We start from the raw sequence: 13,518 nt of genomic DNA, 5'->3' as shown, positions 1-13,518 counted from the left end.
CCCCCGTCTTAGCAGTTTCTAATGTTACTCTGCCCCAGCCTTAGCCATTTCTAATGTTACTCTGCCCCAGTCTTAGCAGTTTCTAATGTTACTCTGCCCCAGCCTTAGCCGTTTCTAATGTTACTCTGCCCCAGTCTTAGCAGTTTCTAATGTTACTCTGCCCCAGGTTTAGCAGTTTCTAATGTTACTCTGCCCCAGTCTTAGCAGTTTCTAATGTTACTCTGCCCCAGCCTTAGCAGTTTCTAATGTTTCTCTGCCCCAGTCTTGGCAGTTTCTAATGTTACTCTGCCTAAGGCTTGGCAGTGTCCTTCTGTTCAGGCACACCATCTTAAAACAGTTGAAAAGCTTTAAACATTCGCACAAACATAGACATATTATCGTGAATCAGAGTAAAGTACTTGAGAATGACATTTTTCCTTACCATTTACCTTGGTACTGAGGGCTAGGCTGGGCCAGGTGACAGGTGGTAGAGTTATGTCCATGGTGACCGTGTGTGACCACTTTCTGACCAGCTGAACACACACGTTCACGGACCTGTTCTCAGAGGAGACTAGGTTCTCAGCTCTGACCTTAACCTCAGTGGTCCCAGTACAGTCAAACAACAAACCCACGGTCACCTCCTCCCCTGCTGTGTAGCTGTTGTTCTGGTACAGCACGGATGTGTTCGTTAACACCACCACAGACATGTTCGACCCTGTTGTGATGGTGAACAACGCTGTGGTCGGACAGTTGACCGTGACTACTCTTGGAATGTTCAACAAAAATTCTCCGACTGGATCTTGGACCAGGAAGTGTGTGTGGAAGCCAACCCAGCTGATTGGGTTGAAGGCTTTGACCGTGACCAGATAGGTCCCTGCGATCGAGAATGTCATGGTCAAGGTCCAGCCCTCAGTGATCCTGTTGAGCACAGTAGTGTTGCCCCTAGCAACTGTCCAAAGCACCTTAGAACCCATGCGGTCAGCCTGGCTGGTGACCGTGAGGTTGAGTTCTGATCGTGACGGAACCACAGCGCTCCACGTTCCAGCCGGCCAGAGGGTGCGTATGCGGTCGTACACCACCAGGGGGCAAGGGAGACAGGCGGAGAGTAGCGGCACAGCAGAATCAGAGAGGGAGAAGACTGTGGCTGAGAGGGTATACTGTCCCACGGTGGAGGGGAGGGGGTAGTGCAGGTGGAACTGGAGGTGGCAGCTGGTCTGGCCATAGGAGGAGCAGAGGTGCAGGGGGCTAGAGAGCTGGGGGTAGGAGGACAGGGAGAGGGTGTGGGTGAATTGGAGGGACACGGTGTGATCGTCATTGTCATGACCATGGGTTTGGTTGTGGTTGAGTTCAAGCGCTAGAGTAAAGTTGTAGAAGTGGTCAAGTTCATGACTGTAGGTTTGGTTTTGATTGAGGTAGTGATCTTCTGTTTGGTCATGGTTTTGATTGTTTTCATGGTCAGCATCGTCATGATTGAAGGTTTGTTTGAGGTTGTGGACATGGTCTTGGTTGACGCTGTGTTTTCCCTGGTAGGTCAGTGTGAGGTTGAGCATTAGGCTCTGTCTCTGCGTGGTGTAGAGCTGCAGGTCCACAGAAATGTTCTGACCAGCAGCCAGATGGTACCCAGACCGACTCTCCAGAGTCAAATCACACACAACACGCTTCACCACCGCCTGTACACAGAGAAAGAGCACCCCTATTTACAAGTGGAGTCTGAAGAAATCAGGTAGAGCTATCAAACTGAATGTGTTACTCAATCTACCTGTAAAATGTTAACAGACTGTTTATAAGTTAGTGCTTACAGTGGCAGACTACTCACAATATGGATGGTTTTCTCAGTCCAGCCATATTTATTGGAAGCATTGACCTTGACAGTGTGAATCCCCTCAGTTTTAAACAGTTGGCTCTGAAAATACAGAATAGAGTCCAATTGTCATGATGTCATAACAGTGAACGAAAAGTTTTGACCCCTAGAAAAGCCCAAGTCAGATGTGGTGTAAATATCTCACCACAGTGCTGCTCAGACAATCAGAATCAGGAAGGCAGTCTAACTTTACATCCCTCCTCTTCCCCTCCTCTTCCTCTTCATTATCACTGATGAATCTCCAGTGGAACTTCACCCTGATTCCAGCTCCTACATATGCCTGGAGGGTGAGGGTATCACCCAGGTAGGCCTTCTCCAGAGTCCGGGATAGGGTGTCCTGGGCTGGGTAGGGCAGGCAGGAGGGGGTACCCCCTTGCCCCTGGACCAGGCTGACCTCCAACCCCTCTGGAGAGGGACGAAAGACAGAGAGATAGAGGGAGGAGAAGAGCTTGGAGAGGAGGTTGGAGACTGAGATCTCTAGAGAGAGAGGGAGAGGGGAGATTGTGAGATGTAACATTTCTTATTCCCATTAATAAAAAATAAAACATCTATTTGTTTTTGACATACTAATTTGGTATGTTCCAGGGTTTTCCAGCATCCAATCAGAGGAGAAGGTGAAGAAGCCATCGTCCTGGACGATGACACTGTGTGAACTTTGACCTTTGTGGGCCTTCCCACTGAATTGAACATCCACAGAGGATAGGTTCTCTCCTTCCAGGCCATATATCCCTGACAACCATACAACAGTCCAATCACAAACAACAAATCAACTAATCAGTCAATTATGAGGTTATTCATATGTAATTACCATTTTACACTCTAACTTCTATAAAACCAGGTAAATAGTGGATTGATAAAAAGTTTAACTAACCTGTAGGCTGAGTGGGAGGAGCCGCCAGGTATCCAGAAACCTCCAAGAGGAAAGGCTTCCCAGAATGCACTGTGTCAGTCAGTACTTCCAGGCTGACATTCCGGATGTAAGGCCCCAGTGTTCTGTATACAGCCAACATGTCCTTCCCATCTCCACACGGCAGACAGACAGAGTCACAACACCTGCAGACAGATAGGGTATACATACAGTAGGTATCAGAGATGCTTGAATTAACATACAGTACCCAGCGGCCTAGGCAATAGTTTTGTATGTAAAAATAGGAGACAATTAATCTAAACTTCTCCTGGGTATATTCAAGTTTCAAGTTTCAAGTTTAATTGACATCGTGTAATATACATTTTACTCACTAGGGCTCTCACAATCAAAACAGCATAAAATATATATCTCACCACCCTGTAGAGTTGTTTTGTGGAACTGTGTCTGACTCCCCTTTAGTAGAGATGTCTGGACACTCCCTGGCCACAAGCCCTTCCATCCCATAATGACCACAGTAACACGTTTCCCCCGACAACGCTGCCACATCGTACCTGCAACATACAGGAAAAAATCATTACAGGTTTAGTTGTCTGATTACTTTTAAATCTCTCTAGCTCTCTCACGCTCCCTCGTTCTCTTTCTCTCTCTCCCTCTCTCTATCTGAAGAAAGTCTGTGGTTTAGGAATGTGTAGACATGCCTTACAAATGATTTGTCTTCCCTTCATACAGGACACCATGCCTGCTTAGTGAAAATGTAACTCAAAAACATCTTACACAGCATTGGTAGAAAGGGGATGTTTCTATGTATCCACATCAAGGATGCATGTCAAGTGCATCACAAGAGGTGTTTTTAATTTGTTATGTTTCTATCAAACATTATACAGTTTGTGAATCTTTTTTTTTTTTTAGTAGGCTTTATTTTCTGTGGTGATATAAAAGTACAATAACTCCCTCTCTTACCCGCCATCCAGACATCCCTGTGAGCAGGTGATGGGGTGGAGTCCTCGACAATCCGGGGCTTTAGACAGACCACTGGCCGGTCCAGCAGAACTGTTGTTATAACACCCCACAAACCACTGCAACACTGGGTTACAGAATAACAGTCAAGACACAAAAGGTAAGATTGTTTATTTGATCCAATTGGTTTACTTTAAGTGGTTGTGTAGGCTAGTCAATTATATTACAATGACTTACATAAATGAACGCAATGTAAAACGCTTAGGCCTGTAACAACTACACAAATGGTCATTCTTTGACAAAAAATGGTTTAGTAAAACACCAGGCGTTTTATTGCAAAATAATATAGGTGAATGAATCACTTGTTTTCCGTGTTAGTGGCCTGTCGTTTGGATTAATTGTATAGACGACAGCTGGGCTGTTTTTATTGCCTTAGGCCTTATTGTAAAAGCGTTTAAAAATGCCTACCTTTTCCTGAAATGGTTTCAATAGCTCCGTTGACAACAAACGCGTAAATGCAAACTATAAACGTTTGTGTGCATAAGAAATGCATTTTCCATTTGTCTGCCTCCGTTGGTGGATCTGCGTCAGATCGGGCGGACTGGCTGCAGTAAAAGAGATGCAGCGAGATGGAGATGAAGGACTGAAGAGGCTGGAGCTAAAAGTTAAAGGTGGGCGTGTTTTCACGTTAATAAGAAATGAGAACAGGTAACAGCTGCAACCCCGAAACCACTGTATGCGGAGTGAGAAACAGAATACACACTGGTGTGAGAAAATGTATGAAAGAGTGAAACAAACGATTTCACTAAAGGAAGAGAGAAAGCATCCCTTTGTACGATCATTTACAATTCTCTTAACCGGGAGCAGATTGCAGAGAATGTGCACGTGCACACACACTTTTATAATTAGCATTCCTGCAACTGGCAGTCAACCTTCACACAATCATCTATACTCTATAGTCATAGTTAGACTACATTGCCCTGCAGTCATTGCAAGTCAATACCTGCCACTACACAGGCCTTCATGTGCATGCCACATCTGGTCAGCAGGGTTGTTAGCGTCATTATGGTATTAATAAGCCTATGAATGATATTGACTTACTAAATTGCAGGATATGTGTTCTCTGTCAAAAATACGTCCCTTCATGCACCATGCAAACACTGTGTAATAGGATTGTAAAAGCCAGTAGTTGTCCTCATGTACTCTAGCCATGTTGCATGGTGGACTGTGCTTGTTGAGTTACAGTAATTGTACAGTAACATGCATCCTTATGCACAGGCCAGAATCTGTATTGCCTTCAGAAAGTATTCACACCCTTTGACCTTTTACATATTTTGTTATGTAACAAAGTGGGATTCAAATGTATTTAATTGTTGCTTTTGGCCAATGATCTACACAAATACTTGTAAGAATGTAAGAAAAATAAAACTCTAATATATCTTGATTAGATCAGTATTCACCCTCCTGGCCTCCCGAGTGGTGCAGTGGTCTAAGGCACTGCATTGCAATGCTTGAGGTGACACTACAGACCTGGGTTTGATCCCAGGCTGTGTTACAGCTAACCGGGAGACCGGCGAGGCAGCGCACAATAGGCCCAGTGTTGCCCGGGTTAGGGGAGGGTTTGGCCGGCAGGGATTTCCTTGTCCCATTGCTCTCTAATGAGTCCTTGTGGCGGGGCGGGCGACTGCAAGCTGACTTCGGTCACCAGCTGGATGTTGTTTCCTCCGACACATTGGTGCGGTTGGCTTCCGAGCTAAGCGAGCAGTATGTCAAGAAGCAGTGCGGCTTGATAGGGTCGTGTTTCAGAGGACGCATGGCTCTCAACCTTCATCTCTCCTGAGTCCATAGGGGAGTTGCAGCGATGGGACAAGACTGTAACTACCAATTGGGGAGAAAAAGTGGTAAAATGACAAAACAATAATGTTTTCAATCTCCTGAGACATTACATGTTAGAAACAGCTTGGCAGCATTACAGCTGTGAGTCTTTTTGAGTAAGTCTCTAAGAGCTTTGCACACCTGGATTGTACAATTTTTGCCCACTATTATTTAGAAAATGATTCTTCAAACCAGGTAGGCCAGTTGTTGTTTATTGCTAGAAAGACATGTTCAAGTCTTGCCTGCAACTAGACCACTCAGAAACATTCAATGTTGTCTTGGTAGGCAACTCCAGTGTAGATTTGGCCTTGTGTTTTAGGTTATTGTCCTGCTGAAAGTTGAATTAATCTCTTATGTTAACCACTATTATTGAACACAGAATGAGTTATTATGTGACTTGTTAAGCACATTTTTACTCCGGAACTTATATAGACTTGCCATAACAAAGGGGTTGAATACTTATTGACTCAAGACATTTCAGATTTTAATTTTTATTAATTTAAAAAATGTTATACAGACAAAATTCCACTTTGACATCATGGGGTATTGTGTGTAGATCGGTGACACAAATTCAGGCTGCAACAAAACAAAATGTGGATAAAGTTATAGGGTGTGAATATTTTCTGAAGGCACTTTACAGCCTTAAGCACATATTCTTGCAGCCTTTAACCCTGGTGAGGCTAATAGGCCTGAATAATATAGGACTTCCTGATTTTGTTAAGAATAATGACAAAGTGAGGGTGATTATCACACACACTGTGGGGATTCACGCCTGTCCAGGTGCTGTCCCTCTCTCTCCCTCTGTGTGTGTGTGTGTGTGTGTGTGTGTGTGTGTGTGTGTGTGTGTGTGTGTGTGTGTGTGTGTGTGTGTGTGTGTGTGTGTGTGTGTGTGTGTGTGTGTGTGCGTGTGTTGTGTGTGTGTGTGTGTGTGTGTGTGTGTGTGTGTGCGTGCGTGCGTGCGTATGTGTGTGTGTGTGTGTGCGTGCGTGCGTGCTTGAAATTATGAGTGCTTCTCTGTGAACATTAAATCCTTCTTTGTTTATCTCAAATGTTAAGATGACTGGAAATTAATAGATTACCCAATAAAATAAATATATTACTCACACGCCCTATCGAATGTTGCAAGAAATGTATAAACAAATTGTCCTTCCATATGGATGAACGTTCCAACCCCCCTTGGAAATCACAAAACGAAAACATGTTTTTGTATTTTAAATGAAAGTTAGATTTCTAAATTAGCAGACAACCTAGGTCTGAATTAGCAGACCGCCTTTCAGTCTAAAAAAGAAAATGAATTACATGAGAGCATTGTAGCGTCAGAAGATTTGTAGCCTAACGTAGTTTATATGATTTGGGGCTTTAAAAATGCAACCATTATGCTAAGGAAAATGCCTCTATTTATCCTAACAATTAGCCGGTATAAGAAGTCTATTATTAATTAATTTAACGATTTAGTGAGACAAAAAAGCAATAACACATTTAAATGTACATTTCGACAGACTTGATTCATTCTAAATTGTGCTCCAGAGAACTCGCATTGAGTCTTCTCCTCTCTCTAGTCTGAGAGGCTGCAGTGAACCTTGGATTCTAAACCATTGATTCGACGGGCCATTTCAATTAAATCCAAATTGACATCTTACCCAACCCAACAGCAGCTATTTTCATTATATTCTATACCCAAGTTTTTTTTATACAAAATATTCTGGTGGTCCTGTAATAAGGCTCCTCACCCATGCAAGTCAATAGCAGACTCGTATTATTTTTATTTTAACTTTATTTAACTAAGAAAGTCAGTTAAGAACAAATTCTTATTTTCAATGACGGCCTAGGAACAGTGGGTTGTTCAGGGGCAGAAGGACATATTTTTACGTTGTCACCTCGGGGGATTCGATCGCGCGACCTTCCGCTTACTAGTCTAACGCTCTAACCACTAGGTTACCTGCCTCCCCAAATCATTCTGCACATCATATCGGCCAGTAGTGGTTAGAAAGACTCGCACATACACCAAGCATATTTTTACCGTCAGTGCAATCTTGATTTAACCCATGTCACGGACAGTAAACAAACAAACAGGGTGTCGCCATGTGCTGCACAAAACTGTTTATAAAATGAAATGTGAGACGGGAGGAGAATGCGGCCGCCAGGGAGCAGCAGAGTGCTGCTTACAATTTATATGGGTCTGTGCGGTAGCCTACAACAACCGCAGAGGCAGATGTCAACAGCATTCTGTCTGTATGATTAAAAATGTGCCCGAATATTTCTTATTCATCTAAATTAATTTGTTGACATTCAACTGAGTACAGGTTTATAAGATGAGGTCCAACAAAGGAATCGTTAGGAAGACATTATATTAATGAAGACGATCCATGTACAGGTCATAGTTCGTCTAGGAAACATTATTTTATGGAGGAAATTCTGAATATGGAAATAACAATGCAAAGTTCGTATCTAAAATTGAGTACATCTTTATTTTCACTGTCCTGTTTTAATTAAAAATATTTATGGTGTTAGGCTTGTTATGTTTCATTTACTATAATGTTTATTTTATTTTTTGAAAGACCTGCATGTTGGATGAAAAGCAATAATGCACACAACATTACATTTCCAGTGGAAATAATCATATATCCTATAAATATAAAATAAACCTATGAATATTAGCTGCATATACAATGGTTCAATACTAATAAGTGACTTGTTTAGGCATACAGAGTACACTGTTGAGCAAGTTAATGATGCAATTCCTCTTAACAAATGCTAACACAGACCTACACAGCTATGACAATGCATATACAGTCCATATGATAATGTACTGGCCATTGAGACAAAGACAGACAACATAATCACTGCAATAATAAGAGATTGTTTTATATAGGTTTGCTGTCCTCATATTCATGGTCGGGGGTGAAATCGTCAGTAATAGAGGTATGTGAGCCCGTAACCCCCAGTAAGCTGGGCTAAGACCCTCAAACAGGCTGGTACTTCTCTACCCGCGCCAGCAGAGTCTCTGAGTAGCCAGGGGAGTAGTACCTACAGCAAGAGAACAGAGGACACATTTAGGGTTCACTTGGGGCTGAGGAAATGCCTGGTAGTGGAAACATGCTAGATGAATATGATGTTTTTGACTGAGGTTGTGTGTGTGTGTGTGTGTGTGTGTGTGTGTGTGTGTGTGTGTGTGTGTGTGTGTGTGTGTGTGTGTGTGTGTGTGTGTGTGTGTGTACCTGACTATCTCCTCAGGGTAACAGTTGTTGATAGAGTTGATGTACTCCTGCAGGGCAGATCCAGGATCAGCCTTAATTTCCTGAACCTTCTTCAGGCCTCCGCTGGTTACAAACAGACGACGAGCCTTGCTGTCATGGGGCAGCACCTGGAGAGGGGGAGAGAAGGGGAGAGGGGAGGATACAAGGAATACAATGCACTGGATTTTGAAACCCTGGGCTGTCTGAACCAAACTTTCATGGCTGGTTTCCCAGACAGAGATTAAATCAAGTCTTGCACTTATAAACTACTGATGAAAATGATGTTTCTCAAACATGTTTTAAAAAATGTCCTCAATTTATATGTATTAAAACATTCTGATTTCCATGTTGAAAAGAGTATTAGGCTGTGTGGGGCCCTTGCAGAATATTTTCTGTGATACCTAGTAGTCTGAAGAGGCCTATGTAAATAAGTGTTGAGAAATGCGCCCCCACCTTGCTGAACTGGCAGACAACATGTTTCAGGATGTTGCTGGGAGCTTCGTAGAGCAGGGGCTCCAGAGCAGGCAGGTAGGTGCACTTCTGTAGGATGCTCTTCAGAGCCTTCTTAGCCTGGGGGACAGAAGGAGGGAGGGGAGATGTCAGGATTCAGGATAATAGAGAATATGTTATGGTCTTACTTTCTGCAGCTCTTATGACCCTCAGAATTGTTTAGTAAGATCTTCAGTAGCATCCCTGCCTACTACACAGGTTTTGTGTAACCTGTGACAACATTGACCTATGACACCTTACCTTGACCTGCAGGTCCTCTGAGCTGTCCGTGTCCATGTAGAGGGCCAGCAGCTTGGGCAGGACGTTAGCTGTGGACACGGCCCTAGCATGCTCCGGGGTGTGGCGGCCGATCTGGCCAAACGCCCACGCTGTGGCCGCCTTGATGTGCTCCTCTGGCTCCTCAGACAGACAGATGGCCAGCTGGGGCACCCCCTACTGGGCCGGAGGAGCAACAACAACCAGGGAGGACAGGAGGAGGCGAGAGGTTATGGAGGAGAGGGAAGGAGGGAAGAGAGAGGTTATGAAGGAGAGGCAGGGAGCAAGAGCAAACACCTCGTAGACAGTGCACACACAAACACACACACCTTGGAGACATGCACAGTGCACACACACCTTAGAAACATGCACAGTGCACACACACACCTTAGAGACATGCACAGTGCACACACACACCTTGGAGACATGCATAGTGCACACACACACCTTGGAGACATGCACAGTGCACACACACCTTAGAGACATGCACAGTGCACACACACACCTTAGACACGATGACGGCCATGGCAAGGTTTTCAGAGTGAGCGGCCACATATCCAAGCATCATGATCCCAGGTAACCGCACGTTACCACGGCTATCACCCAGGTAGTCAATCACCGCCGCCACACCACCCGCATTCACGATCATCAGAGACAGCTATACACACACACACACACACACATTCAGGCGAGGGTAGGGATACAGGTGAGAATATGTTTTGGTACCTCTAGTGTGTGGTGTTTGGTGTAGATGAATGTGTGCTTTGAAGTGTGGTGTGTGTATCATCTGTGTACCTCTGATGTTTGGTGTGTGTGTGTGTACCTCAGGTGTGTGTTTGGTGATCTCTCTCATCAGTGTGGTAACATTCTTCCTGACGTACTCATCTGGGTCTCGGAGGCAGGCCAGGACAGCAGGGAAGATCTCTGCCTCCACCACCATCTCAGCCAGGTCCACCGAGTGCTTACTGATCTGACTCAGGGCAGAGAACACCTGCCTCTGAATGGAGGGGGGAGGACATGGGGAGGGAGAGGAATTGAAGAAGAGGAGAGGGAGGAAAGAAAGAGAGTGGGATGCAGGGTTTTAGAGGCGACTGTAACATCTAACCTAATCTCGTTTATGTCTTTCCACATGACATACATTTAATCTGCAAACCTGTCTAGGTAGGCCTTATTTTGTCTCAGTGTTCCTGCCCGCTCACCTTCAGTTTGGCATCAGGGTTGAGGACCATCTGGGCCAGGTGTGCGATGGCGCCGGTGTCGACCACAGTCTGAGCCAGCTCAGGGGAGTGCTTGGCGATGTCGCTAAGGGCAGAGGCAGCGATGCGTTTCAGGGCCACCTCTGGTTCCTGGATACACAGCACCAGCAGAGGAACAGCCCCCGCATCCACTACCGCCTGAGACAGGTCTACATACAGAAAGGGGAGGGGTGTTACTGTGTGTGTGTGCGTATGTGTGTATGCGCGTGTACTATATCCTTACGTGCATTGTGGCGTGCAATGTATCCCAGAGCCCAAGCAGCAGCCTCCTTGACCCCAGGGTCAAACTCTTCCAGAGAGATGACCAGAGCGTCCAGCGCTCCACAGTCCACCACGGCCTGGGCCAAAGCAGGGCTGTGCTTGGCCACCGCACGCAGGACAAACGCTGCTGCCTTCTTATAGAACCTCTACACACACACATACACACGCACACAAACACACCGATGGGAGAATAAAATATTTAATGCACATTTAGCAGATGCTCTTTAGCAAGAGTATACATTCAGAGCAGTGGCCAAGCACCCAGATCCCTGTGAGAAGGTAGATACCAGATAGAGAGTGAGGCCCTGCTGTGGTGTGAAAGGTGCTTTAGGCTCTGCAGTGGCCCCCTTCCCAGGGGACAATGCCAACACATTCAGTGTCAGGGACAACATTCAGCATGGTGAATGAGGGAGGGTATGTAGGTGTACACAAACACATACACACATACACAGACAGAGACATACGTTCTGCTCGGTCAGAGAGTAGACGAGCTGTGGGAGGATGTCTCCCTTGACGACGGCCTCTGCCAGGTCGTCATTGTAGTTGGCCAGTCGTCCTAGAGCCAGAGCAGTTGTCTGCTGGATGGTAGGAACCACATCTAGCAGTAAAGGCCTCAGCAGGGACATCACACCTAGAGGAGGGACAGGTACAGTAGGGAAGGACTTGTGTCGTGTTATAACAGATAACATGAGCTATAGAAATGTGATCAGAAGCACATCAATGAAAGTCACCTGAAAGAGGATATTGGTTTAGAGAGAAATGGGTACTGTAGGCGACCCAAGTCCCAACTTACCAGCATTTTGTAAAGTTTCAATGTTTTGTGGTCTTGTGGCAAGCTCAGCAATAGTCTGCACAAACTGTGTCCTTGATTTCTGATACTGCTCAAACACTAAAAAATAGATCCATTAATATTTCAACAACTGAGTCATCATGTTCTTCAAGTTTTCCCTGGCACTGCTTAGGGTTCAATCAAAACAGTCGTGAAATCATGCAACTTCGAATGATCTTACCTTGTAAAACCTGTCGTTGACTCATGATTACAATTATATATATTTTTTTAAATAACTCCACTTTTCTAATAAATGTCTAATAAATATGTGAGTTTTCCATGAAAAGCAGCAGTAAACAGTGCAGTGCAGCATCTAACTCCCGCAGCCTCAAGTTTGGGTTAGCATGTTACTGTTGCCGTAGCAACAAACCGGAAGCAAAAACTGGTTGCGTCACTGAGCTGTAACGAGATACACGTCTCTTAGCCCTCACAATGGGAGTCGTTGTCCACAAAGCGTCACGGAGGGCTGTCTAGCTCCCGCCTTTCCTTTCTTTCGATGAGTGAATACATCTCATTATTGTAAATCTTGTTTTGAATATTCGATTATATTTGTTGACGTCAACCGCCTGTATTCAATGGAGAGAGAGAGATGATATGCATACATGAATATGCATACTCTAATGGCTGCGTTTCAAACTCATTAAAAGACACCCTCCTCCACTTACCTTATGCCCTTGGGGGAATCCCCGCGGCCATCTTTGTCGTGGGTCGAAATGATTAGCCAAGCCAAGTTGACAAAGTAAGCCCTTCAGCCCTCGTTTTTGGTCGAATTTGTGAGTGTACAATTATGTTCCAGTGAAGGGAAATCTTTAATGTTACAGCATACAATGACATTCTAGATGATTCTGTGCTTCCAACTTTGTGGCAACAGTTTGGGGAAGGTCCTTTCCTGTTACAGCATGACAATAGCCCCGTGCCCAAAGCCAGGTCCATACAGAAATGGTTTGTCGAGATCGGTGTGGAAGAACTTGACTGGCCTGCACAAAGCCCTGATCTCAACTCCATCGAACATCTTTGGGATGAATTGGAACGCAGACTGCGAACCAGGCCTAATCACCCAACATCACTAATGCTCTTATGGCTGAATGGAAGCAAGTCCCTGTAGCAACGTTCCAAAATCTAGTTTAAAGCATTCACAGAAGAGTGGAGGCTGTTATAGCAGCAAAGGGGGGACCACAAGATGTTCCATAAGCAGGTGTCCACATACTTTTGGTCATGTAGTGTATATGTACAGTACCAGTCAAAAGTTTGGGCACACCTATTCATTCAAGGGTTTTTCTTTATTTGTATTATTTTCTACTTTGTAGAAAAATAATGAAGACATCAAAACTATGAAATAACATATGGAATCATCTAGTAACCAGATAAGTGGGGGTGGCAGGGTAGCCTAGTGGTTAGAGTGTTGGACTAGTAACCGGAAGGTTGCAAGTTCAAACCCCCGAGCTGACAAGGTACAAATCTGTCGTTTTGCCCCTGAACAGGCAGTTAACCCGCTGTTCCTAGGCCGTCATTGAAAATAAGAATTTGTTCTTAACTGCCTGTTAAATAAAGGTAAAATAAAATTTTAAAAAGTGTTAAACAAATCTAAATATATTTTAGATTCTTCAAAGTAGCCACCCTTTGCCTTGATG

General features: G+C 44.6%; 1 protein-coding gene across 1 annotated transcript; it reads right to left on the bottom strand.

Annotated features, from left to right (window-relative positions):
- Positions 1-7,989: 7,989 nt before the first annotated feature.
- spag6 (sperm associated antigen 6) lies at positions 7,990-12,237 on the bottom strand. The gene is made up of 11 exons (XM_029625931.2): positions 12,069-12,237; positions 11,852-11,947; positions 11,523-11,689; positions 11,021-11,204; positions 10,741-10,946; positions 10,365-10,538; positions 10,047-10,199; positions 9,527-9,718; positions 9,230-9,346; positions 8,759-8,904; positions 7,990-8,567 (listed from the first exon to the last, which is right to left on the bottom strand). Exons 1-11 carry the CDS (start codon positions 12,091-12,093, stop codon positions 8,504-8,506), a joined length of 1,524 nt encoding a protein of 507 aa, XP_029481791.1. The 5' UTR covers positions 12,094-12,237; the 3' UTR covers positions 7,990-8,503.
- Between the last annotated feature and the right edge of the window lie 1,281 nt (positions 12,238-13,518).

This window comes from Oncorhynchus nerka, linkage group LG22 (assembly GCF_034236695.1).
Source record: "Oncorhynchus nerka isolate Pitt River linkage group LG22, Oner_Uvic_2.0, whole genome shotgun sequence".
NCBI classification, from domain to species: Eukaryota; Metazoa; Chordata; class Actinopteri; order Salmoniformes; family Salmonidae; genus Oncorhynchus; species Oncorhynchus nerka.
This window is presented reverse-complemented; position numbering and strand designations above follow the sequence as displayed.